The sequence below is a fragment of the Petromyzon marinus genome, chromosome 74 (assembly GCF_048934315.1).
Source record: "Petromyzon marinus isolate PM22_M1 ecotype Great Lakes invasive population chromosome 74, UKy_Petmar_22M1.pri1.0, whole genome shotgun sequence".
Lineage (NCBI taxonomy): Eukaryota > Metazoa > Chordata > Hyperoartia > Petromyzontiformes > Petromyzontidae > Petromyzon > Petromyzon marinus.
The window spans coordinates 6,476,172-6,502,117 of record NC_133740.1 but is presented as its reverse complement, the minus strand read 5'-3'; the positions used below and the strand labels follow the sequence as shown (position 1 = coordinate 6,502,117).

Genomic DNA, 25,946 nt, shown 5'->3' with positions numbered 1-25,946 from the left:
CTCCCCGTTTCTCTCTTCCCGTGTCTCTGTCTCTCTCCCCGTGTCTCTCTCCCCGTGTCTCTGTCTCTCTCCCCGTGTCTCTGTCTCTCTCCCCGTGTTTCTCCCTCCCCCCGTGTCTCTGTCTCTCCCCCCGTGTCTCTGTCTCTCTCCCCGTGTCTCTCTCCCGGTGTCTCTGTCTCTCTCCCCGTGTCTTTCCCTCTCCCCGTGTCTCTGTCTCTCTCCCCGTGTCTCTGTCTCTCTCCCCGTGTCTCTATCCCCGTGTCTCTGTCTCTCTCCCCGTGTCTCTCCCTCTCCCCGTGTCTCTCCCTCTCCCCGTGTCTCTGTCTCTCTCCCCGTGTCTCTCTCCCCGTGTCTCTGTCCCTCTCCCCGTATCTCTGTCTCTCTCCCCGTGTCTCTCCCTCCCCCCGTGTCTCTGTCTCTCCCCCCGTGTCTCTGTCTCTCTCCCCGCGTCTCTCTCCCCGTGTCTCTGTCTCTCTCCCCGTGTCTCTGTCTCTCTCCCCGTGTCTCTGTCTCTCTCCCCGTGTCTCTCTCCCCGTGTCTCTGTCTCTCTCCCCGTGTCTCTGTCTCTCTCCCCGTGTCTTTGTCCCTCTCCCCGTGTCTCTGTCTCTCTCCCCGTGTCTCTGTCTCTCTCCCCGTGTCTCTGTCTCTATCCCCGTGGCTCTGTCTCTCTCCCCGTGTATCTGTCTCTCTCCCCGTGTATCTGTCTCTCTCCCCGTGTCTCTGTCTCTCTCCCCGTGTCTCTCCCTCTCCCCGTGTCTCTGTCTCTCTCCCGGTGTCTCTCTCCCCGTGTCTCTGTCTCTCTCCCCGTGTATCTGTCTCTCCCACCGTGTCTCTGTCTCTCTCCCCGTGTCTCTGTCTCTCTCCCCGTGTCTCTGTCTCTCTCCCCGTGTCTCTGTCTCTCCCACCGTGTCTCTGTCTCTCTCCCCGTGTCTCTGTCCCTCTCCCCGTGTCTCTCTCCCCGTGTCTCTGTCTCTCCCCCCGTGTCTCTCTCCCCGTGTCTCTGTCTCTCTCCCCGTGTCTCTGTCCATCTCCCCGTGTCTCTGTCTCTCTCCCCGTGTCTCTGTCTCTCTCCCCGTTTCTCTGTCTCTCTCCCCGTGTCTTTGTCTCACTCCCCGTGTCTCTGTCTCTCTCCCCGTGTCTCTGTCTCTCTCCCCGTGTCTCTGTCTCTCTCCCCGTGTCTCTGTCTCTCTCCCCGTGTCTCTGTCTCTCTCCCCGTGTCTCTGTCTCTCTCCCCGTGTCTCTGTCTCTGTGTGTGTCTCTCTCACGTGTTCCAGTGAGCATGACCACACATCCTCCACTTCCCCCCACATCCCCTAGCCTCGCCAATGATTACACCACACACACCACATACACACAGCTAGACACACAGCTACACGCACACAGCTACACGCACACAGCTACACACACACAGCTAGACACACAGCTAGACGCACAGCTCCACACATACACAGGTACACACACAGCTACACACAGCTCCACACACACACACACCACACACAGCTACACACCACACACACACAGCTACACACACACACACACCACACACAGCTACACACCACACACACCACACACACACAGCTCCACACAGCTCCACACACACCACACACACACACCACACACACACAGCTACACACACAGCTAGACACACAGCTAGACGCACAGCTCCACACATACATAGCTACACACACAGCTACACACACACACAGCTACACACACACAGCTGCACACACACACAGCTGCACACACACACAGCTACACACACCACACGCACACACACAGCTCCACACACACCACACACACACACCACACACACACAGCTACACACACAGCTAGACACACAGCTAGACGCACAGCTCCACACATACATAGCTACACACACAGCTACACACACACACACAGCTACACACAGCTACACACACACAGCTGCACACACACACAGCTGCACACACACACAGCTACACACACCACACGCACACACACAGCTCCACACACACCACACACACGACACACACACACACCACACAGCTACACACACAGCTACACACACACCTGCACACACACACACCTGCACACACACACACAGCTGCACACACACACAGCTGCACACACACACACAGCTACACACACCACACGCACACACACAGCTCCACGTACACACAGCTACACACACCACACACACAGAGCTCTACCCACCTCTGTCACACTCTGTGGTGCTCACGTGTGAGCTCACCACCCGCACCTCGCAGACGCCACTGTCTGACGTAGGGAGACAACCACCACCATCACCACCATCATCACCATCAACACCATCAACACCACCATCATCACTACCACCATCACCACCATCATCACTACCACCATCACCACTACTATCACCACTACTATCACTACCACCATCACTACCACCATCACCACCATCAACACCACCACCATCATCACCACTACTATCACTACCACCATCACCACCATCAACACCACCACCATCATCACCACTACTATCACCACTACTATCACCAATACTATCACTACCACCATCAACACCACCATCATCACCACTACTATCACTACCACCATCACCACAATCAACACCACCATCATCACCACTACTATCACTACCACCATCACCACAATCAACACCACCACCATCACCACCATCATCACCACCATCATCACCACTACTATCACTACCACCATCAACACCACCATCACTACCACCATCATTACCACTACTATCACTACCACCATCACCACCACCATCATCGCCACTACTATCACCACTACTATCACTACCATCACCACCATCACCACCTTCAACACCACCACCATCACCACCATCACCACCATCACAACCATCATCACCACCTCGCGCCAGCAGCAGCAACAGGTGGTGGTGGTGGTTGTACAGGTGGTGGTGGTGGTACAGGTGTTGGTACAGGTGGTGGTGGTGGTACAGGTGTTGGTACAGGTGGCGGTGGTGGTACAGGTGGTGGTACAGGTGGTGGTACAGGTGGTGGTACAGGTGGTGGTTGCGATGAGTCTGAATCTCGGCGATGAGTTCCCCAACCTGCACCTGAAGACAACAGACGGGGAATTTCACTTCTACGCCTGGCAGGGAACCAGGTGATGGTGGTGGTGGTGATGGTGGTGGTGATGGTGGTGGTGATGGTGGTGGTGATGGTGGTGGTGGTGGTGATGGTGGTGGTGATGGTGATATTACTGCTGCTGCTGCTGACGAGTGAGTGGGGTTTGCGTGGTCTACCCCTGTTCTACAGAATGAGTTCTACAGAGTGAGTGAGTGTAGTTTGTGTGTTTTACCCCTGTTCTAAAGAGTGAGAGTGTGGAGTTTGTGTGTTCTAGCCCTGTTCTACAGAGTGAGTGAGTGGAGTTTGTGTGTTCTAGCCCTGTTTTACAGAGTGAGTGAGTGGAGTTTGTGTGTTCTACCCCTGTTCTACAGAGTGAGTGAGTGGAGTTTGTGTGTTCTAGCCCTGTTCTACAGAGTGAGTGGAGTTTGTGTGTTCTAGCCCTGTTCTACAGAGTGAGTGAGTGGAGTTTGTGTGTTCTAGCCCTGTTCTACAGAGTGAGTGGAGTTTGTGTGTTCTAGCCCTGTGCCTCAGAGTGAGTGGGTGGAGTTTGTGTGTTGTAGCCCTATTCTACAGAGTGAGTGGAGTTTGTGTGTTCTAGCCATGTTCTACAGAGTGAGTGAGTGGAGTTTGTGTCTTCTAGCCCTGTTCTACAGAGTGAGTGAGTGGAGTTTGTGTGTACTAGCCCTGTTCTACAGAGTGAGTGGAGTTTGTGTGTTCTAGCCCTGTTCTACAGAGTGAGTGGAGTTTGTGTGTTCTACCCCGGTTCTACAGAGAGAGTCAGCGGAGTTTGTGTGTTCTACTCCTGTTCTACAGAGTGAGTGGAGTTTGTGTGTTCTACTCCTGTTCTACAGAGTTAGTGGAGTTTGTGTGTTCTAGCCCTGTTCTACAGAGAGAGTGAGTGGAGTTTGTGTGTTCTATCCCTGTTCTACAGAGTGAGTGAGTGGAGTTTGTGTGTACTAGCCCTGTTCTACAGAGTGAGTGGTGTTTGTGTGTTCTAGCCCTGTTCTACAGAGTGAGTGGAGTTTGTGTGTTCTACCCCGGTTCTACAGAGAGAGTCAGCGGAGTTTGTGTGTTCTACTCCTGTTCTACAGAGTGAGTGGAGTTTGTGTGTTCTACTCCTGTTCTACAGAGTTAGTGGAGTTTGTGTGTTCTAGCCCTGTTCTACAGAGAGAGTGAGTGGAGTTTGTGTGTTCTATCCCTGTTCTACAGAGTGAGTGAGTGGAGTTTGTGTGTTCTACCCCTGTTCTACAGAGTGAGTGGAGTTTGTGTGTTCTACTCCTGTTCTACAGAGTGAGTGGAGTTTGTGTGTTCTAGCCCTGTTCTACAGAGTGAGTGAGTGGAGTTTGTGTGTTCTAGCCCTGTTCTACAGAGTGAGTGGTGTTTGTGTGTTCTAGCCCTGTTCTACAGAGTGAGTGGAGTTTGTGTGTTCTACTCCTGTTCTGCAGAGTGAGTGAGTGGAGTTTGTGTGTTCTACTCCTGTTCTACAGAGTGAGTGAGTGGAGTTTGTGTGTTCTACTCCTGTTCTACAGAGTGAGTGGAGTTTGTGTGTTCTAGCCATGTTCTACAGAGTGGGTGGAGTTTGTGTGTTCTACCCCTGTTCTACAGAGAGAGTCAGCGGAGTTTGTGTGTTCTACTCCTGTTCTACAGAGTTAGTGGAGTTTGTGTGTTCTACCCCTGTTCTACAGAGTGAGTGAGTGGAGTTTGTGTGTTCTATCCCTGTTCTACAGAGAGAGTGAGTGGAGTTTGTGTGTTCTATCCCTGTTCTACAGAGAGAGTGAGTGGAGTTTGTGTGTTCTATCCCTGTTCTACAGAGAGAGTGAGTGGAGTTTGTGTGTTCTATCCCTGTTCTACAGGGTGAGTGAGTGGAGTTTGTGTGTTCTACTGCTGTTCTACAGAGTGAGTGAGTGGAGTTTGTGTGTTCTATCCCTGTTCTACAGAGTGAGTGAGTGGAGTTTGTGTGTTCTACTCCTGTTCTACAGAGTGAGTGAGTGGAGTTTGTGTGTTCTAGCCCTGTTCTACAGAGTGAGTGGAGTTTGTGTGATCTACTCCTGTTCTTCAGAGTGAGTGGAGTTTGTGTGTTCTAGCCCTGTTCTACAGAGTGAGTGAGTGGAGTTTGTGTTCCACTCCTGTTCTACAGAGTGAGTGGAGTTTGTGTGTTCTAGCCCTGTTCTACAGAGTGAGTGAGTGGAGTTTGTGTGTTCTAGCCCTGTTCTACAGAGTGAGTGGAGTTTGTGTGTTCTAGCCCTGTGCTACAGAGTGAGTGGGTGGAGTTTGTGTGTTCTAGCCCTGTTCTACAGAGTGAGTGAGTGGAGTTTGTGTGTTCTAGCCCTGTTCTACAGAGTGAGCGAGTGGAGTTTTTGTGTTCTAGCCCTGTTCTACAGAGTGAGTGAGTGGAGTTTGTGTGTTCTAGACCTGTTCTACAGAGTGAGTGGTGTTTGTGTGTTCTAGCCCTGTTCTACAGAGTGAGTGGAGTTTGTGTGTTCTACTCCTGTTCTACAGAGTGAGTGAGTGGAGTTTGTGTGTTCTAGCCCTGTTCTACAGAGTGAGTGAGTGGAGTTTGTGTGTACTAGCCTGTTCTACAGAGTGAGTGGTGTTTGTGTGTTCTAGCCCTGTTCTACAGAGTGAGTGGAGTTTGTGTGTTCTACCCCGGTTCTACAGAGAGAGTCAGCGGAGTTTGTGTGTTCTACTCCTGTTCTACAGAGTTAGTGGAGTTTGTGTGTTCTAGCCCTGTTCTACAGAGAGAGTGAGTGGAGTTTGTGTGTTCTATCCCTGTTCTACAGAGAGAGTGAGTGGAGTTTGTGTGTTCTATCCCTGTTCTACAGAGTGAGTGAGTGGAGTTTGTGTGTTCTAGCCCTGTTCTACAGAGTGAGTGGAGTTTGTGTGTTCTACCCCGGTTCTACAGAGAGAGTCAGCGGAGTTTGTGTGTTCTACTCCTGTTCTACAGAGTTAGTGGAGTTTGTGTGTTCTAGCCCTGTTCTACAGAGAGAGTGAGTGGAGTTTGTGTGTTCTATCCCTGTTCTACAGAGAGAGTGAGTGGAGTTTGTGTGTTCTATCACTGTTCTACAGAGTGAGTGAGTGGAGTTTGTGTGTTCTAGCCCTGTTCTACAGAGTGAGTGGAGTTTGTGTGTTCTACTCCTGTTCTACAGAGTGAGTGGAGTTTGTGTGTTCTACCACTGTTCTACAGAGGGAGTCAGCGGAGTTTGTGTGTTCTACTCCTGTTCTACAGAGTGAGTGGAGTTTGTGTGTTCTACTCCTGTTCTGCAGAGTGAGTGGAGTTTGTGTGTTCTACTCCTGTTCTACAGAGAGAGTGAGTGGAGTTTGTGTGTTCTACTCCTGTTCTGCAGAGTGAGTGGAGTTTGTGTGTTCTAGCCCTGTGCCTCAGAGTGAGTGGGTGGAGTTTGTGTGTTCTAGCCCTGTTCTACAGAGTGAGTGAGTGGAGTTTGTGTGTTCTAGCCCTGTTTTACAGAGTGAGTGAGTGGAGTTTGTGTGTTCTACCCCTGTTCTACAGAGTGAGTGAGTGGAGTTTGTGTGTTCTAGCCCTGTTCTACAGAGTGAGTGAGTGGAGTTTGTGTCTTCTAGCCCTGTTCTACAGAGTGAGTGAGTGGAGTTTGTGTGTACTAGCCTGTTCTACAGAGTGAGTGGTGTTTGTGTGTTCTAGCCCTGTTCTACAGAGTGAGTGGAGTTTGTGTGTTCTACCCCGGTTCTACAGAGAGAGTCAGCGGAGTTTGTGTGTTCTACTCCTGTTCTACAGAGTTAGTGGAGTTTGTGTGTTCTAGCCCTGTTCTACAGAGAGAGTGAGTGGAGTTTGTGTGTTCTATCCCTGTTCTACAGAGAGAGTGAGTGGAGTTTGTGTGTTCTATCCCTGTTCTACAGAGTGAGTGAGTGGAGTTTGTGTGTTCTAGCCCTGTTCTACAGAGTGAGTGGAGTTTGTGTGTTCTACCCCGGTTCTACAGAGAGAGTCAGCGGAGTTTGTGTGTTCTACTCCTGTTCTACAGAGTTAGTGGAGTTTGTGTGTTCTAGCCCTGTTCTACAGAGAGAGTGAGTGGAGTTTGTGTGTTCTATCCCTGTTCTACAGAGAGAGTGAGTGGAGTTTGTGTGTTCTATCCCTGTTCTACAGAGTGAGTGAGTGGAGTTTGTGTGTTCTAGCCCTGTTCTACAGAGTGAGTGGAGTTTGTGTGTTCTACTCCTGTTCTACAGAGTGAGTGGAGTTTGTGTGTTCTACCACTGTTCTACAGAGGGAGTCAGCGGAGTTTGTGTGTTCTACTCCTGTTCTACAGAGTTAGTGGAGTTTGTGTGTTCTACTCCTGTTCTACAGAGTGAGTGAGTGGAGTTTGTGTGTTCTACTCCTGTTCTGCAGAGTGAGTGGAGTTTGTGTGTTCTACTCCTGTTCTACAGAGAGAGTGAGTGGAGTTTGTGTGTTCTACTCCTGTTCTGCAGAGTGAGTGGAGTTTGTGTGTTCTAGCCCTGTGCCTCAGAGTGAGTGGGTGGAGTTTGTGTGTTCTAGCCCTGTTCTACAGAGTGAGTGAGTGGAGTTTGTGTGTTCTAGCCCTGTTTTACAGAGTGAGTGAGTGGAGTTTGTGTGTACTAGCCTGTTCTACAGAGTGAGTGGTGTTTGTGTGTTCTAGCCCTGTTCTACAGAGTGAGTGGAGTTTGTGTGTTCTACCCCGGTTCTACAGAGAGAGTCAGCGGAGTTTGTGTGTTCTACTCCTGTTCTACAGAGTTAGTGGAGTTTGTGTGTTCTAGCCCTGTTCTACAGAGAGAGTGAGTGGAGTTTGTGTGTTCTATCCCTGTTCTACAGAGAGAGTGAGTGGAGTTTGTGTGTTCTATCCCTGTTCTACAGAGTGAGTGAGTGGAGTTTGTGTGTTCTAGCCCTGTTCTACAGAGTGAGTGGAGTTTGTGTGTTCTACCCCGGTTCTACAGAGAGAGTCAGCGGAGTTTGTGTGTTCTACTCCTGTTCTACAGAGTTAGTGGAGTTTGTGTGTTCTAGCCCTGTTCTACAGAGAGAGTGAGTGGAGTTTGTGTGTTCTATCCCTGTTCTACAGAGAGAGTGAGTGGAGTTTGTGTGTTCTATCCCTGTTCTACAGAGTGAGGGAGTGGAGTTTGTGTGTTCTAGCCCTGTTCTACAGAGTGAGTGGAGTTTGTGTGTTCTACTCCTGTTCTACAGAGTGAGTGGAGTTTGTGTGTTCTACCACTGTTCTACAGAGGGAGTCAGCGGAGTTTGTGTGTTCTACTCCTGTTCTACAGAGTTAGTGGAGTTTGTGTGTTCTACTCCTGTTCTACAGAGTGAGTGAGTGGAGTTTGTGTGTTCTACTCCTGTTCTGCAGAGTGAGTGGAGTTTGTGTGTTCTACTCCTGTTCTACAGAGAGAGTGAGTGGAGTTTGTGTGTTCTACTCCTGTTCTGCAGAGTGAGTGGAGTTTGTGTGTTCTACTCCTGTTCTACAGAGTGAGTGAGTGGAGTTTGTGTGTTCTAGCCCTGTTCTACAGAGTGAGTGAGTGGAGTTTGTGTGTTCTAGCCCTGTTCTACAGAGTGAGTAGAGTTTGTGTGTTCTAGCCCTGTTCTACAGAGTGAGTGAGTGGAGTTTGTGTGTTCTAGCCCTGTTCTACAGAGTGAGTGGAGTTTGTGTGTTCTAGCCCTGTTCTACAGAGTGAGTGAGTGGAGTTTGTGTGATCTACCCCTGTTCTACAAAGTGAGTGGGTGGAGTTTGTGTGTTCTACTCCTGTTCTACAGAGTGAGTGAGCGGAGTTTGTGTGTTCTACCCCTGTTCTACAGAGTGTCTGAGTGGAGTTTGTGTGTTCTACTCCTGTTCTACAGAGTGAGTGGAGTTTGTGTGTTCTAGCCCTGTTCTACAGAGTGAGTGGAGTTTGTGTGTTCTAGCCCTGTTCTACAGAGTGAGTGGAGTTTGTGTGTTGTAGCCCTGTTCTACAGAGTGAGTGGAGTTTGTGTGTTCTAGCCCTGTGCTACAGAGTGAGTGGGTGGAGTTTCTTTGTTCTAGCCCTGTTCTACAGAGTGAGTGGAGTTTGTGTGTTTTAGCCCTGTTCTACAGAGTGAGTGAGTGGAGTTTGTGTGTTCTAGCCCTGTTCTACAGAGTGAGTGAGTGGAGTTTGTGTTTACTAGCCCTGTTCTACAGAGTGAGCGAGTGGAGTTTGTGTGTTCTAGCCCTGTTCTACAGAGTGAGTGAGTGGAGTTTGTGTGTTCTAGCCCTGTTCTACAGAGTGAGTGGTGTTTGTGTGTTCTAACCCTGTTCTACAGAGTGAGTGGAGTTTGTGTGTTCTAGCCCTGTTCTACAGTGTGAGTGGAGTTTGTGTGTTCTACTCCTGTTCTACCGTGTGAGTGGAGTTTGTGTGTTCTAGTCCTGTTCTAAAGAGTGAGTGAGCGGAGTTTGTGTATTCTACTCCTGTTCTACAGAGTGAGTGAGTGGAGTTTGTGTGTTCTAGCCCTGTTCTACAGAGTGAGTGGAGTTTGTGTGTTCTACTCCTGTTCTACCGTGTGAGTGGAGGTTGTGTGTTCTAGTCCTGTTCTAAAGAGTGAGTGAGCGGAGTTTGTGTATTCTACTCCTGTTCTACAGAGAGAGTGAGTGGAGTTTGTGTGTTCTACTCCTGTTCTACAGAGTGAGTGGAGTTTGTGTGTTCTAGCCCTGTTCTACAGAGTGAGTGGAGTTTGTGTGTTCTAGCCCTGTGCTACAGAGTGAGTGGGTGGAGTTTCTTTGTTCTAGCCCTGTTCTACAGAGTGAGTGGAGTTTGTGTGTTTTAGCCCTGTTCTACAGAGTGAGTGAGTGGAGTTTGTGTGTTCTAGCCCTGTTCTACAGAGTGAGTGAGTGGAGTTTGTGTTTACTAGCCCTGTTCTACAGAGTGAGCGAGTGGAGTTTGTGTGTTCTAGCCCTGTTGTACAGAGTGAGTGAGTGGAGTTTGTGTGTTCTAGCCCTGTTCTACAGAGTGAGTGGAGTTTGTGTGGTCTACTCCTGTTCTACAGTGTCAGTGGAGTTTGTGTGTTCTAGCCCTGTTCTACAGAGTGAGTGAGTGGAGTTTGTGTGTTCTACTCCTGTTCTACAGAGTGAGTGAGTGGAGTTTGTGTGTTCTAGCCCTGTTCTACAGAGTGAGTGGAGTTTGTGTTTACTAGCCCTGTTCTACACAGTGAGTGAGTGGAGTTTGTGTGTTCTAGTCCTGTTCTAAAGAGTGAGTGAGCGGAGTTTGTGTGGTCTACTCCTGTTCTACAGTGTCAGTGGAGTCTGTGTGTTCTAGTCCTGTTCTAAAGAGTGATTGAGCGGAGTTTGTGTGGTCTACTCCTGTTCTACAGTGTGAGTGGAGTTTGTGTGGTCTAGCCCTGTTCTACAGAGTGAGTGAGTGGAGTTTGTGTGTTCTATCCTTGTCTACAGAGTGAATGGAGTTTGTGTGTTCTACCCCTGTTCTACAGAGTGAGTGAGTAGAGTTTGTGTGTTTTAGCCATGTTCTACAGAGTGAGTGAGTGGAGTTTGTGTGTTCTACTCCTGTTCTACAGAGTGAGTGAGTGGAGTTTGTGTGTTTTAGCCCTGTTCTACAGAGTGAGTGAGTGGAGTTTGTGTGTTCTAGCCCTGTTCTACAGAGTGAGTGAGTGGAGTTTGTGTGTTCTATTCCTGTTCTACAGAGAGAGTGAGTGGAGTTTGTGTGTTCTATCCCTGTTCTACAGAGTGAGTGGAGTTTGTGTGTTCTAGCCCTGTTCCACAGAGTGAGTGGAGTTTGTGTGTTCTAGCCCTGTTCTACAGAGTGAGTAGAGTTTGTGTGTTCTAGCCCTGTTCTACAGAGTGAGTGAGTGGAGTTTGTGTGTTATAGCCCTGTTCTACAGAGTGAGTGGAGTTTGTGTGATCTACTCCTGTTCTACCGAGTGAGTGGAGTTTGTGTGTTCTAGCCCTGTTCCACAGAGTGAGTGGAGTTTGTGTGTTCTAGCCCTGTTCTACAGAGTGTCTGAGTGGAGTTTGTGTGTTCTACTCCTGTTCTACCGAGTGAGTGGAGTTTGTGTGTTCTAGCCCTGTTCTACAGAGTGAGTGGAGTTTGTGTGTTGTAGCCCTGTTCTACAGAGTGAGTGGAGTTTGTGTGTTCTAGCCCTGTGCTACAGAGTGAGTGGGTGGAGTTTCTTTGTTCTAGCCCTGTTCTACAGAGTGAGTGGAGTTTGTGTGTTTTAGCCCTGTTCTACAGAGTGAGTGAGTGGAGTTTGTGTGTTCTAGCCCTGTTCTACAGAGTGAGCGAGTGGAGTTTGTGTGTTCTAGCCCTGTTCTACAGAGTGAGTGAGTGGAGTTTGTGTGTTCTAGCCCTGTTCTACAGAGTGAGTGGTGTTTGTGTGTTCTAACCCTGTTCTACAGAGTGAGTGGAGTTTGTGTGTTCTACTCCTTTTCTACAGATTGAGTGGAGTTTGTGTGTTCAAGCCCTGTTCTAAAGAGTGAGTGAGTGGAGTTTGTGTGTTCTAGCCCTGTTCTACAGAGTGAGTGAGTGGAGTTTGTGTGTTCTACTCCTGTTCTACAGAGTGAGTGGAGTTTGTGTGTTCTAGCCCTGTTCTACAGAGTGAGTGAGTGGAGTTTGTGTGTTCTAGCCCTGTTCTACAGAGTGAGTGGAGTTTGTGTGTTCTAGCCCTGTTCTACAGAGTGAGTGGAGTTTGTGTGTTCTAGCCCTGTGCTACAGAGTGAGTGGGTGGAGTTTCTTTGTTCTAGCCCTGTTCTACAGAGTGAGTGGAGTTTGTGTGTTTTAGCCCTGTTCTACAGAGTGAGTGAGTGGAGTTTGTGTGTTCTAGCCCTGTTCTACAGAGTGAGTGAGTGGAGTTTGTGTTTACTAGCCCTGTTCTACAGAGTGAGCGAGTGGAGTTTGTGTGTTCTACTCCTGTTCTACAGAGTTAGTGGAGTTTGTGTGTTCTAGCCCTGTTCTACAGAGTGAGTGGAGTTTGTGTGTTCTACTCCTGTTCTACAGAGTGAGTGGAGTTTGTGTGTTCTACCACTGTTCTACAGAGGGAGTCAGCGGAGTTTGTGTGTTCTACTCCTGTTCTACAGAGTTAGTGGAGTTTGTGTGTTCTACTCCTGTTCTACAGAGTGAGTGAGTGGAGTTTGTGTGTTCTACTCCTGTTCTGCAGAGTGAGTGGAGTTTGTGTGTTCTACTCCTGTTCTACAGAGAGAGTGAGTGGAGTTTGTGTGTTCTACTCCTGTTCTGCAGAGTGAGTGGAGTTTGTGTGTTCTAGCCCTGTGCCTCAGAGTGAGTGGGTGGAGTTTGTGTGTTCTAGCCCTGTTCTACAGAGTGAGTGAGTGGAGTTTGTGTGTTCTAGCCCTGTTTTACAGAGTGAGTGAGTGGAGTTTGTGTGTACTAGCCTGTTCTACAGAGTGAGTGGTGTTTGTGTGTTCTAGCCCTGTTCTACAGAGTGAGTGGAGTTTGTGTGTTCTACCCCGGTTCTACAGAGAGAGTCAGCGGAGTTTGTGTGTTCTACTCCTGTTCTACAGAGTTAGTGGAGTTTGTGTGTTCTAGCCCTGTTCTACAGAGAGAGTGAGTGGAGTTTGTGTGTTCTATCCCTGTTCTACAGAGAGAGTGAGTGGAGTTTGTGTGTTCTATCCCTGTTCTACAGAGTGAGTGAGTGGAGTTTGTGTGTTCTAGCCCTGTTCTACAGAGTGAGTGGAGTTTGTGTGTTCTACCCCGGTTCTACAGAGAGAGTCAGCGGAGTTTGTGTGTTCTACTCCTGTTCTACAGAGTTAGTGGAGTTTGTGTGTTCTAGCCCTGTTCTACAGAGAGAGTGAGTGGAGTTTGTGTGTTCTATCCCTGTTCTACAGAGAGAGTGAGTGGAGTTTGTGTGTTCTATCCCTGTTCTACAGAGTGAGGGAGTGGAGTTTGTGTGTTCTAGCCCTGTTCTACAGAGTGAGTGGAGTTTGTGTGTTCTACTCCTGTTCTACAGAGTGAGTGGAGTTTGTGTGTTCTACCACTGTTCTACAGAGGGAGTCAGCGGAGTTTGTGTGTTCTACTCCTGTTCTACAGAGTTAGTGGAGTTTGTGTGTTCTACTCCTGTTCTACAGAGTGAGTGAGTGGAGTTTGTGTGTTCTACTCCTGTTCTGCAGAGTGAGTGGAGTTTGTGTGTTCTACTCCTGTTCTACAGAGAGAGTGAGTGGAGTTTGTGTGTTCTACTCCTGTTCTGCAGAGTGAGTGGAGTTTGTGTGTTCTACTCCTGTTCTACAGAGTGAGTGAGTGGAGTTTGTGTGTTCTAGCCCTGTTCTACAGAGTGAGTGAGTGGAGTTTGTGTGTTCTAGCCCTGTTCTACAGAGTGAGTAGAGTTTGTGTGTTCTAGCCCTGTTCTACAGAGTGAGTGAGTGGAGTTTGTGTGTTCTAGCCCTGTTCTACAGAGTGAGTGGAGTTTGTGTGTTCTAGCCCTGTTCTACAGAGTGAGTGAGTGGAGTTTGTGTGATCTACCCCTGTTCTACAAAGTGAGTGGGTGGAGTTTGTGTGTTCTACTCCTGTTCTACAGAGTGAGTGAGCGGAGTTTGTGTGTTCTACCCCTGTTCTACAGAGTGTCTGAGTGGAGTTTGTGTGTTCTACTCCTGTTCTACCGAGTGAGTGGAGTTTGTGTGTTCTACCCCTGTTCTACAGAGTGAGTGGAGTTTGTGTGTTCTAGCCCTGTTCTACAGAGTGAGTGGAGTTTGTGTGTTGTAGCCCTGTTCTACAGAGTGAGTGGAGTTTGTGTGTTCTAGCCCTGTGCTACAGAGTGAGTGGGTGGAGTTTCTTTGTTCTAGCCCTGTTCTACAGAGTGAGTGGAGTTTGTGTGTTTTAGCCCTGTTCTACAGAGTGAGTGAGTGGAGTTTGTGTGTTCTAGCCCTGTTCTACAGAGTGAGTGAGTGGAGTTTGTGTTTACTAGCCCTGTTCTACAGAGTGAGCGAGTGGAGTTTGTGTGTTCTAGCCCTGTTCTACAGAGTGAGTGAGTGGAGTTTGTGTGTTCTAGCCCTGTTCTACAGAGTGAGTGGTGTTTGTGTGTTCTAACCCTGTTCTACAGAGTGAGTGGAGTTTGTGTGTTCTAGCCCTGTTCTACAGTGTGAGTGGAGTTTGTGTGTTCTACTCCTGTTCTACCGTGTGAGTGGAGTTTGTGTGTTCTAGTCCTGTTCTAAAGAGTGAGTGAGCGGAGTTTGTGTATTCTACTCCTGTTCTACAGAGTGAGTGAGTGGAGTTTGTGTGTTCTAGCCCTGTTCTACAGAGTGAGTGGAGTTTGTGTGTTCTACTCCTGTTCTACCGTGTGAGTGGAGTTTGTGTGTTCTAGTCCTGTTCTAAAGAGTGAGTGAGCGGAGTTTGTGTATTCTACTCCTGTTCTACAGAGAGAGTGAGTGGAGTTTGTGTGTTCTACTCCTGTTCTACAGAGTGAGTGGAGTTTGTGTGTTCTAGCCCTGTTCTACAGAGTGAGTGGAGTTTGTGTGTTCTAGCCCTGTGCTACAGAGTGAGTGGGTGGAGTTTCTTTGTTCTAGCCCTGTTCTACAGAGTGAGTGGAGTTTGTGTGTTTTAGCCCTGTTCTACAGAGTGAGTGAGTGGAGTTTGTGTGTTCTAGCCCTGTTCTACAGAGTGAGTGAGTGGAGTTTGTGTTTACTAGCCCTGTTCTACAGAGTGAGCGAGTGGAGTTTGTGTGTTCTAGCCCTGTTCTACAGAGTGAGTGAGTGGAGTTTGTGTGTTCTAGCCCTGTTCTACAGAGTGAGTGGTGTTTGTGTGTTCTAACCCTGTTCTACAGAGTGAGTGGAGTTTGTGTGTTCTAGCCCTGTTCTACAGTGTGAGTGGAGTTTGTGTGTTCTACTCCTGTTCTACCGTGTGAGTGGAGTTTGTGTGTTCTAGTCCTGTTCTAAAGAGTGAGTGAGCGGAGTTTGTGTATTCTACTCCTGTTCTACAGAGTGAGTGAGTGGAGTTTGTGTGTTCTAGCCCTGTTCTACAGAGTGAGTGGAGTTTGTGTGTTCTACTCCTGTTCTACCGTGTGAGTGGAGTTTGTGTGTTCTAGTCCTGTTCTAAAGAGTGAGTGAGCGGAGTTTGTGTATTCTACTCCTGTTCTACAGAGAGAGTGAGTGGAGTTTGTGTGTTCTACTCCTGTTCTACAGAGTGAGTGGAGTTTGTGTGTTCTAGCCCTGTTCTACAGAGTGAGTGGAGTTTGTGTGTTCTAGCCCTGTGCTACAGAGTGAGTGGGTGGAGTTTCTTTGTTCTAGCCCTGTTCTACAGAGTGAGTGGAGTTTGTGTGTTTTAGCCCTGTTCTACAGAGTGAGTGAGTGGAGTTTGTGTGTTCTAGCCCTGTTCTACAGAGTGAGTGAGTGGAGTTTGTGTTTACTAGCCCTGTTCTACAGAGTGAGCGAGTGGAGTTTGTGTGTTCTAGCCCTGTTGTACAGAGTGAGTGAGTGGAGTTTGTGTGTTCTAGCCCTGTTCTACAGAGTGAGTGGTGTTTGTGTGTTCTAGCCCTGTTCTACAGAGTGAGTGGAGTTTGTGTGGTCTACTCCTGTTCTACAGTGTCAGTGGAGTTTGTGTGTTCTAGCCCTGTTCTACAGAGTGAGTGAGTGGAGTTTGTGTGTTCTACTCCTGTTCTACAGAGTGAGTGAGTGGAGTTTGTGTGTTCTAGCCCTGTTCTACAGAGTGAGTGGAGTTTGTGTTTACTAGCCCTGTTCTACACAGTGAGTGAGTGGAGTTTGTGTGTTCTAGTCCTGTTCTAAAGAGTGAGTGAGCGGAGTTTGTGTGGTCTACTCCTGTTCTACAGTGTCAGTGGAGTTTGTGTGTTCTAGTCCTGTTCTAAAGAGTGATTGAGCGGAGTTTGTGTGGTCTACTCCTGTTCTACAGTGTGAGTGGAGTTTGTGTGGTCTAGCCCTGTTCTACAGAGTGAGTGAGTGGAGTTTGTGTGTTCTATCCTTGTCTACAGAGTGAATGGAGTTTGTGTGTTCTACCCCTGTTCTACAGAGTGAGTGAGTAGAGTTTGTGTGTTTTAGCCATGTTCTACAGAGTGAGTGAGTGGAGTTTGTGTGTTCTACTCCTGTTCTACAGAGTGAGTGAGTGGAGTTTGTGTGTTTTAGCCCTGTTCTACAGAGTGAGTGAGTGGAGTTTGTGTGTTCTAGCCCTGTTCTACAGAGTGAGTGAGTGGAGTTTGTGTGTTCTATTCCTGTTCTACAGAGAGAGTGAGTGGAGTTTGTGTGTTCTATCCCTGTTCTACAGAGTGAGTGGAGTTTGTGTGTTCTAGCCCTGTTCCACAGAGTGAGTGGAGTTTGTGTGTTCTAGCCCTGTTCTACAGAGTGAGTAGAGTTTGTGTGTTCTAGCCCTGTTCTACAGAGTGAGTGAGTGGAGTTTGTGTGTTATAGCCCTGTTCTACAGAGTGAGTGGAGTTTGTGTGATCTACTCCTGTTCTACCGAGTGAGTGGAGTTTGTGTGTTCTAGCCCTGTTCCACAGAGTGAGTGGAGTTTGTGTGTTCTAGCCCTGTTCTACAGAGTGTCTGAGTGGAGTTTGTGTGTTCTACTCCTGTTCTACCGAGTGAGTGGAGTTTGTGTGTTCTACACCTGTTCTACAGAGTGAGTGGAGTTTGTGTGTTCTAGCCCTGTTCTACAGAGTGAGTGGAGTTTGTGTGTTGTAGCCCTGTTCTACAGAGTGAGTGGAGTTTGTGTGTTCTAGCCCTGTGCTACAGAGTGAGTGGGTGGAGTTTCTTTGTTCTAGCCCTGTTCTACAGAGTGAGTGGAGTTTGTGTGTTTTAGCCCTGTTCTACAGAGTGAGTGAGTGGAGTTTGTGTGTTCTAGCCCTGTTCTACAGAGTGAGCGAGTGGAGTTTGTGTGTTCTAGCCCTGTTCTACAGAGTGAGTGAGTGGAGTTTGTGTGTTCTAGCCCTGTTCTACAGAGTGAGTGAGTGGTGTTTGTGTGTTCTAACCCTGTTCTACAGAGTGAGTGGAGTTTGTGTGTTCTACTCCTTTTCTACAGATTGAGTGGAGTTTGTGTGTTCAAGCCCTGTTCTAAAGAGTGAGTGAGTGGAGTTTGTGTGTTCTAGCCCTGTTCTACAGAGTGAGTGAGTGGAGTTTGTGTGTTCTACTCCTGTTCTACAGAGTGAGTGGAGTTTGTGTGTTCTAGCCCTGTTCTACAGAGTGAGTGAGTGGAGTTTGTGTGTTCTAGCCCTGTTCTACAGAGTGAGTGGAGTTTGTGTGTTCTAGCCCTGTTCTACAGAGTGAGTGGAGTTTGTGTGTTCTAGCCCTGTGCTACAGAGTGAGTGGGTGGAGTTTCTTTGTTCTAGCCCTGTTCTACAGAGTGAGTGGAGTTTGTGTGTTTTAGCCCTGTTCTACAGAGTGAGTGAGTGGAGTTTGTGTGTTCTAGCCCTGTTCTACAGAGTGAGTGAGTGGAGTTTGTGTTTACTAGCCCTGTTCTACAGAGTGAGCGAGTGGAGTTTGTGTGTTCTAGCCCTGTTCTACAGAGTGAGTGGAGTTTGTGTGTTCTACCCCGGTTCTACAGAGAGAGAGTCAGCGGAGTTTGTGTGTTCTACTCCTGTTCTACAGAGTTAGTGGAGTTTGTGTGTTCTAGCCCTGTTCTACAGAGTGAGTGGAGTTTGTGTGTTCTACTCCTGTTCTACAGAGTTAGTGGAGTTTGTGTGTTCTACTCCTGTTCTACAGAGTGAGTGAGTGGAGTTTGTGTGTTCTACTCCTGTTCTGCAGAGTGAGTGGAGTTTGTGTGTTCTACTCCTGTTCTACAGAGAGAGTGAGTGGAGTTTGTGTGTTCTACTCCTGTTCTGCAGAGTGAGTGGAGTTTGTGTGTTCTAGCCCTGTGCCTCAGAGTGAGTGGGTGGAGTTTGTGTGTTCTAGCCCTGTTCTACAGAGTGAGTGAGTGGAGTTTGTGTGTTCTAGCCCTGTTTTACAGAGTGAGTGAGTGGAGTTTGTGTGTACTAGCCTGTTCTACAGAGTGAGTGGTGTTTGTGTGTTCTAGCCCTGTTCTACAGAGTGAGTGGAGTTTGTGTGTTCTACCCCGGTTCTACAGAGAGAGTCAGCGGAGTTTGTGTGTTCTACTCCTGTTCTACAGAGTTAGTGGAGTTTGTGTGTTCTAGCCCTGTTCTACAGAGAGAGTGAGTGGAGTTTGTGTGTTCTATCCCTGTTCTACAGAGAGAGTGAGTGGAGTTTGTGTGTTCTATCCCTGTTCTACAGAGTGAGTGAGTGGAGTTTGTGTGTTCTAGCCCTGTTCTACAGAGTGAGTGGAGTTTGTGTGTTCTACCCCGGTTCTACAGAGAGAGTCAGCGGAGTTTGTGTGTTCTACTCCTGTTCTACAGAGTTAGTGGAGTTTGTGTGTTCTAGCCCTGTTCTACAGAGAGAGTGAGTGGAGTTTGTGTGTTCTATCCCTGTTCTACAGAGAGAGTGAGTGGAGTTTGTGTGTTCTATCCCTGTTCTACAGAGTGAGGGAGTGGAGTTTGTGTGTTCTAGCCCTGTTCTACAGAGTGAGTGGAGTTTGTGTGTTCTACTCCTGTTCTACAGAGTGAGTGGAGTTTGTGTGTTCTACCACTGTTCTACAGAGGGAGTCAGCGGAGTTTGTGTGTTCTACTCCTGTTCTACAGAGTTAGTGGAGTTTGTGTGTTCTACTCCTGTTCTACAGAGTGAGTGAGTGGAGTTTGTGTGTTCTACTCCTGTTCTGCAGAGTGAGTGGAGTTTGTGTGTTCTACTCCTGTTCTACAGAGAGAGTGAGTGGAGTTTGTGTGTTCTACTCCTGTTCTGCAGAGTGAGTGGAGTTTGTGTGTTCTACTCCTGTTCTACAGAGTGAGTGAGTGGAGTTTGTGTGTTCTAGCCCTGTTCTACAGAGTGAGTGAGTGGAGTTTGTGTGTTCTAGCCCTGTTCTACAGAGTGAGTAGAGTTTGTGTGTTCTAGCCCTGTTCTACAGAGTGAGTGAGTGGAGTTTGTGTGTTCTAGCCCTGTTCTACAGAGTGAGTGGAGTTTGTGTGTTCTAGCCCTGTTCTACAGAGTGAGTGAGTGGAGTTTGTGTGATCTACCCCTGTTCTACAAAGTGAGTGGGTGGAGTTTGTGTGTTCTACTCCTGTTCTACAGAGTGAGTGAGCGCAGTTTGTGTGTTCTACCCCTGTTCTACAGAGTGTCTGAGTGGAGTTTGTGTGTTCTACTCCTGTTCTACCGAGTGAGTGGAGTTTGTGTGTTCTACACCTGTTCTACAGAGTGAGTGGAGTTTGTGTGTTCTAGCCCTGTTCTACAGAGTGAGTGGAGTTTGTGTGTTGTAGCCCTGTTCTACAGAGTGAGTGGAGTTTGTGTGTTCTAGCCCTGTGCTACAGAGTGAGTGGGTGGAGTTTCTTTGTTCTAGCCCTGTTCTACAGAGTGAGTGGAGTTTGTGTGTTTTAGCCCTGTTCTACAGAGTGAGTGAGTGGAGTTTGTGTGTTCTAGCCCTGTTCTACAGAGTGAGTGAGTGGAGTTTGTGTTTACTAGCCCTGTTCTACAGAGTGAGCGAGTGGAGTTTGTGTGTTCTAGCCCTGTTCTACAGAGTGAGTGAGTGGAGTTTGTGTGTTCTAGCCCTGTTCTACAGAGTGAGTGGTGTTTGTGTGTTCTAACCCTGTTCTACAGAGTGAGTGGAGTTTGTGTGTTCTAGCCCTGTTCTACAGTGTGAGTGGAGTTTGTGTGTTCTACTCCTGTTCTACCGTGTGAGTGGAGTTTGTGTGTTCTAGTCCTGTTCTAAAGAGTGAGTGAGCGGAGTTTGTGTATTCTACTCCTGTTCTACAGAGTGAGTGAGTGGAGTTTGTGTGTTCTAGCCCTGTTCTACAGAGTGAGTGGAGTTTGTGTGTTCTACTCCTGTTCTACCGTGTGAGTGGAGTTTGTGTGTTCTAGTCCTGTTCTAAAGAGTGAGTGAGCGGAGTTTGTGTATTCTACTCCTGTTCTACAGAGAGAGTGAGTGGAGTTTGTGTGTTCTACTCCTGTTCTACAGAGTGAGTGGAGTTTGTGTGTTCTAGCCCTGTTCTACAGAGTGAGTGGAGTTTGTGTGTTCTAGCCCTGTGCTACAGAGTGAGTGGGTGGAGTTTCTTTGTTCTAGCCCTGTTCTACAGAGTGAGTGGAGTTTGTGTGTTTTAGCCCTGTTCTACAGAGTGAGTGAGTGGAGTTTGTGTGTTCTAGCCCTGTTCTACAGAGTGAGTGAGTGGAGTTTGTGTTTACTAGCCCTGTTCTACAGAGTGAGCGAGTGGAGTTTGTGTGTTCTAGCCCTGTTGTACAGAGTGAGTGAGTGGAGTTTGTGTGTTCTAGCCCTGTTCTACAGAGTGAGTGGTGTTTGTGTGTTCTAGCCCTGTTCTACAAAGTGAGTGGAGTTTGTGTGGTCTACTCCTGTTCTACAGTGTCAGTGGAGTTTGTGTGTTCTAGCCCTGTTCTACAGAGTGAGTGAGTGGAGTTTGTGTGTTCTACTCCTGTTCTACAGAGTGAGTGAGTGGAGTTTGTGTGTTCTAGCCCTGTTCTACAGAGTGAGTGGAGTTTGTGTTTACTAGCCCTGTTCTACACAGTGAGTGAGTGGAGTTTGTGTGTTCTAGTCCTGTTCTAAAGAGTGAGTGAGCGGAGTTTGTGTGGTCTACTCCTGTTCTACAGTGTCAGTGGAGTTTGTGTGTTCTAGTCCTGTTCTAAAGAGTGATTGAGCGGAGTTTGTGTGGTCTACTCCTGTTCTACAGTGTGAGTGGAGTTTGTGTGGTCTAGCCCTGTTCTACAGAGTGAGTGAGTGGAGTTTGTGTGTTCTATCCTTGTCTACAGAGTGAATGGAGTTTGTGTGTTCTACCCCTGTTCTACAGAGTGAGTGAGTAGAGTTTGTGTGTTTTAGCCATGTTCTACAGAGTGAGTGAGTGGAGTTTGTGTGTTCTACTCCTGTTCTACAGAGTGAGTGAGTGGAGTTTGTGTGTTTTAGCCCTGTTCTACAGAGTGAGTGAGTGGAGTTTGTGTGTTCTAGCCCTGTTCTACAGAGTGAGTGAGTGGAGTTTGTGTGTTCTATTCCTGTTCTACAGAGAGAGTGAGTGGAGTTTGTGTGTTCTATCCCTGTTCTACAGAGTGAGTGGAGTTTGTGTGTTCTAGCCCTGTTCCACAGAGTGAGTGGAGTTTGTGTGTTCTAGCCCTGTTCTACAGAGTGAGTAGAGTTTGTGTGTTCTAGCCCTGTTCTACAGAGTGAGTGAGTGGAGTTTGTGTGTTATAGCCCTGTTCTACAGAGTGAGTGGAGTTTGTGTGATCTACTCCTGTTCTACCGAGTGAGTGGAGTTTGTGTGTTCTAGCCCTGTTCCACAGAGTGAGTGGAGTTTGTGTGTTCTAGCCCTGTTCTACAGAGTGAGTGGAGTTTGTGTGTTCTAGCCTTGTGCTACAGAGTGAGTGGGTGGAGTTTCTTTGTTCTAGCCCTGTTCTACAGAGTGAGTGGAGTTTGTGTGTTTTAGCCCTGTTCTACAGAGTGAGTGAGTGGAGTTTGTGTGTTCTAGCCCTGTTCTACAGAGTGAGCGAGTGGAGTTTGTGTGTTCTAGCCCTGTTCTACAGAGTGAGTGAGTGGAGTTTGTGTGTTCTAGCCCTGTTCTACAGAGTGAGTGGTGTTTGTGTGTTCTAACCCTGTTCTACAGAGTGAGTGGAGTTTGTGTGTTCTACTCCTTTTCTACAGATTGAGTGGAGTTTGTGTGTTCAAGCCCTGTTCTAAAGAGTGAGTGAGTGGAGTTTGTGTGTTCTAGCCCTGTTCTACAGAGTGAGTGAGTGGAGTTTGTGTGTTCTACTCCTGTTCTACAGAGTGAGTGGAGTTTGTGTGTTCTAGCCCTGTTCTACAGAGTGAGTGAGTGGAGTTTGTGTGTTCTAGCCCTGTTCTACAGAGTGAGTGGAGTTTGTGTGTTCTAGCCCTGTTCTACAGAGTGAGTGGAGTTTGTGTGTTCTAGCCCTGTGCTACAGAGTGAGTGGGTGGAGTTTCTTTGTTCTAGCCCTGTTCTACAGAGTGAGTGGAGTTTGTGTGTTTTAGCCCTGTTCTACAGAGTGAGTGAGTGGAGTTTGTGTGTTCTAGCCCTGTTCTACAGAGTGAGTGAGTGGAGTTTGTGTTTACTAGCCCTGTTCTACAGAGTGAGCGAGTGGAGTTTGTGTGTTCTAGCCCTGTTCTACAGAGTGAGTGGAGTTTGTGTGTTCTACCCCGGTTCTACAGAGAGAGAGTCAGCGGAGTTTGTGTGTTCTACTCCTGTTCTACAGAGTTAGTGGAGTTTGTGTGTTCTAGCCCTGTTCTACAGAGAGAGTGAGTGGAGTTTGTGTGTTCTATCCCTGTTCTACAGAGAGAGTGAGTGGAGTTTGTGTGTTCTATCCCTGTTCTACAGAGTGAGTGAGTGGAGTTTGTGTGTTCTAGCCCTGTTCTACAGAGTGAGTGGAGTTTGTGTGTTCTACCCCGGTTCTACAGAGAGAGTCAGCGGAGTTTGTGTGTTCTACTCCTGTTCTACAGAGTTAGTGGAGTTTGTGTGTTCTAGCCCTGTTCTACAGAGAGAGTGAGTGGAGTTTGTGTGTTCTATCACTGTTCTACAGAGTGAGTGAGTGGAGTTTGTGTGTTCTAGCCCTGTTCTACAGAGTGAGTGGAGTTTGTGTGTTCTACTTCTGTTCTACAGAGTGAGTGGAGTTTGTGTGTTCTACCACTGTTCTACAGAGGGAGTCAGCGGAGTTTGTGTGTTCTACTCCTGTTCTACAGAGTTAGTAGAGTTTGTGTGTTCTACTCCTGTTCTACAGAGTGAGTGAGTGGAGTTTGTGTGTTCTACTCCTGTTCTGCAGAGTGAGTGGAGTTTGTGTGTTCTACTCCTGTTCTACAGAGAGAGTGAGTGGAGTTTGTGTGTTCTACTCCTGTTCTGCAGAGTGAGTGGAGTTTGTGTGTTCTAGCCCTGTGCCTCAGAGTGAGTGGGTGGAGTTTGTGTGTTCTAGCCCTGTTTTACAGAGTGAGTGAGTGGAGTTTGTGTGTTCTACCCCTGTTCTACAGAGTGAGTGAGTGGAGTTTGTGTGTTCTAGCCCTGTTTTACAGAGTGAGTGAGTGGAGTTTGTGTGTTCTACCCCTGTTCTACAGAGTGAGTGAGTGGAGTTTGTGTGTTCTAGCCCTGTTCTACAGAGTGAGTGAGTGGAGTTTGTGTCTTCTAGCCCTGTTCTACAGAGTGAGTGAGTGGAGTTTGTGTGTACTAGCCTGTTCTACAGAGTGAGTGGTGTTTGTGTGTTCTAGCCCTGTTCTACAGAGTGAGTGGAGTTTGTGTGTTCTACCCCGGTTCTACAGAGAGAGTCAGCGGAGTTTGTGTGTTCTACTCCTGTTCTACAGAGTTAGTGGAGTTTGTGTGTTCTAGCCCTGTTCTACAGAGAGAGTGAGTGGAGTTTGTGTGTTCTATCCCTGTTCTACAGAGAGAGTGAGTGGAGTTTGTGTGTTCTATCCCTGTTCTACAGAGTGAGTGAGTGGAGTTTGTGTGTTCTAGCCCTGTTCTACAGAGTGAGTGGAGTTTGTATGTTCTACCCCGGTTCTACAGAGAGAGTCAGCGGAGTTTGTGTGTTCTACTCCTGTTCTACAGAGTTAGTGGAGTTTGTGTGTTCTAGCCCTGTTCTACAGAGAGAGTGAGTGGAGTTTGTGTGTTCTATCCCTGTTCTACAGAGAGAGTGAGTGGAGTTTGTGTGTTCTATCCCTGTTCTACAGAGTGAGTGAGTGGAGTTTGTGTGTTCTAGCCCTGTTCTACAGAGTGAGTGGAGTTTGTGTGTTCTACTCCTGTTCTACAGAATGAGTGGAGTTTGTGTGTTCTACCACTGTTCTACAGAGGGAGTCAGCGGAGTTTGTGTGTTCTACTCCTGTTCTACAGAGTTAGTGGAGTTTGTGTGTTCTACTCCTGTTCTACAGAGTGAGTGAGTGGAGTTTGTGTGTTCTACTCCTGTTCTGCAGAGTGAGTGGAGTTTGTGTGTTCTACTCCTGTTCTACAGAGAGAGTGAGTGGAGTTTGTGTGTTCTACTCCTGTTCTGCAGAGTGAGTGGAGTTTGTGTGTTCTACTCCTGTTCTACAGAGTGAGTGAGTGGAGTTTGTGTGTTCTAGCCCTGTTCTACAGAGTGAGTGAGTGGAGTTTGTGTGTTCTAGCCCTGTTCTACAGAGTGAGTAGAGTTTGTGTGTTCTAGCCCTGTTCTACAGAGTGAGTGAGTGGAGTTTGTGTGTTCTAGCCCTGTTCTACAGAGTGAGTGGAGTTTGTGTGTTCTAGCCCTGTTCTACAGAGTGAGTGAGTGGAGTTTGTGTGATCTACCCCTGTTCTACAAAGTGAGTGGGTGGAGTTTGTGTGTTCTACTCCTGTTCTACAGAGTGAGTGAGTGGAGTTTGTGTGTTCTAGCCCTGTTCTACAGAGTGAGTGAGTGGAGTTTGTGTGTTGTAGCCCTGTTCTACAGAGTGAGTGGAGTTTGTGTGTTCTACCCCTGTTCTACAGAGTGTCTGAGTGGAGTTTGTGTGTTCTACTCCTGTTCTACCGAGTGAGTGGAGTTTGTGTGTTCTACCCCTGTTCTACAGAGTGAGTGGAGTTTGTGTGTTCTAGCCCTGTTCTACAGAGTGAGTGGAGTTTGTGTGTTGTAGCCCTGTTCTACAGAGTGAGTGGAGTTTGTGTGTTCTAGCCCTGTGCTACAGAGTGAGTGGGTGGAGTTTCTTTGTTCTAGCCCTGTTCTACAAAGTGAGTGGAGTTTGTGTGTTTTAGCCCTGTTCTACAGAGTGAGTGAGTGGAGTTTGTGTGTTCTAGCCCTGTTCTACAGAGTGAGTGGAGTTTGTGTGTTCTACTCCTGTTCTACAGATTGAGTGGAGTTTGTGTGTTCTAGTCCTGTTCTAAAGAGTGAGTGAGCGGAGTTTGTGTGGTCTACTCCTGTTCTACAGTGTCAGTGGAGTTTGTGTGTTCTAGCCCTGTTCTACAGAGTGAGTGAGTGGAGTTTGTGTGTTCTACTCCTGTTCTACAGAGTGAGTGGAGTTTGTGTGTTCTAGCCCTGTTCTACAGAGTGAGTGAGTGGAGTTTGTGTGTTCTAGCCGTGTTCTACAGAGTGAGTGAGTGGAGTTTGTGTGATCTACCCCTGTTCTACAAAGTGAGTGGGTGGAGTTTGTGTGATCTACCCCTGTTCTACAGAGTGAGTGAGCGGAGTTTGTGTGTTCTACTCCTGTTCTACCGAGTGAGTGGAGTTTGTGTGTTCTAGCCCTGTTCTACAGAGTGAGTGGAGTTTGTGTGTTGTAGCCCCGTTCTACAGAGTGAGTGGAGTTTGTGTGTTCTAGCCCTGTGCTACAGAGTGAGTGGGTGGAGTTTCTTTGTTCTAGCCCTGTTCTACAGAGTGAGTGGAGTTTGTGTGTTTTAGCCCTGTTCTACAGAGTGAGTGAGTGGAGTTTGTGTGTTCTAGCCCTGTTCTACAGAGTGAGTGAGTGGAGTTTGTGTTTACTAGCCCTGTTCTACAGAGTGAGCGAGTGGAGTTTGTGTGTTCTAGCCCTGTTGTACAGAGTGAGTGAGTGGAGTTTGTGTGTTCTACTCCTGTTCTACAGAGTGAGTGGTGTTTGTGTGTTCTAGCCCTGTTCTACAGAGTGAGTGGAGTTTGTGTGTTCTACTCCTGTTCTACCGTGTGAGTGGAGTTTGTGTGTTCTAGTCCTGTTCTAAAGAGTGAGTGAGCGGAGTTTGTGTGGTCTACTCCTGTTCTACAGTGTCAGTGGAGTTTGTGTGTTCTAGCCCTGTTCTACAGAGTGAGTGAGTGGAGTTTGTGTGTTCTATCCTTGTCTACAGAGTGAGTGGAGTTTGTGTGTTCGACCCCTGTTCTACAGAGTGAGTGAGTAGAGTTTGTGTGTTTTAGCCATGTTCTACAGAGTGAGTGAGTGGAGTTTGTGTGTTCTACTCCTGTTCTACAGAGTGAGTGAGTGGAGTTTGTGTGTTTTAGCCCTGTTCTACAGAGTGAGTGAGTGGAGTTTGTGTGTTCTAGC

At 47.8% G+C, this 25,946-nt stretch overlaps 1 protein-coding gene across 1 annotated transcript in view; it reads left to right on the top strand.

Moving 5' to 3' along the window:
• Window positions 1–25,946, top strand: part of LOC116958210 (uncharacterized) — a 75,058-nt gene that overhangs the window by 13,890 nt on the left and 35,222 nt on the right. Inside the window, exon 3 of the mRNA XM_076056180.1 lies at window positions 2,266–3,120. Coding sequence (XP_075912295.1) covers window positions 2,266–3,120 — 855 coding nt within the window. The remainder of the gene's footprint in view (window positions 1–2,265; window positions 3,121–25,946) is intronic.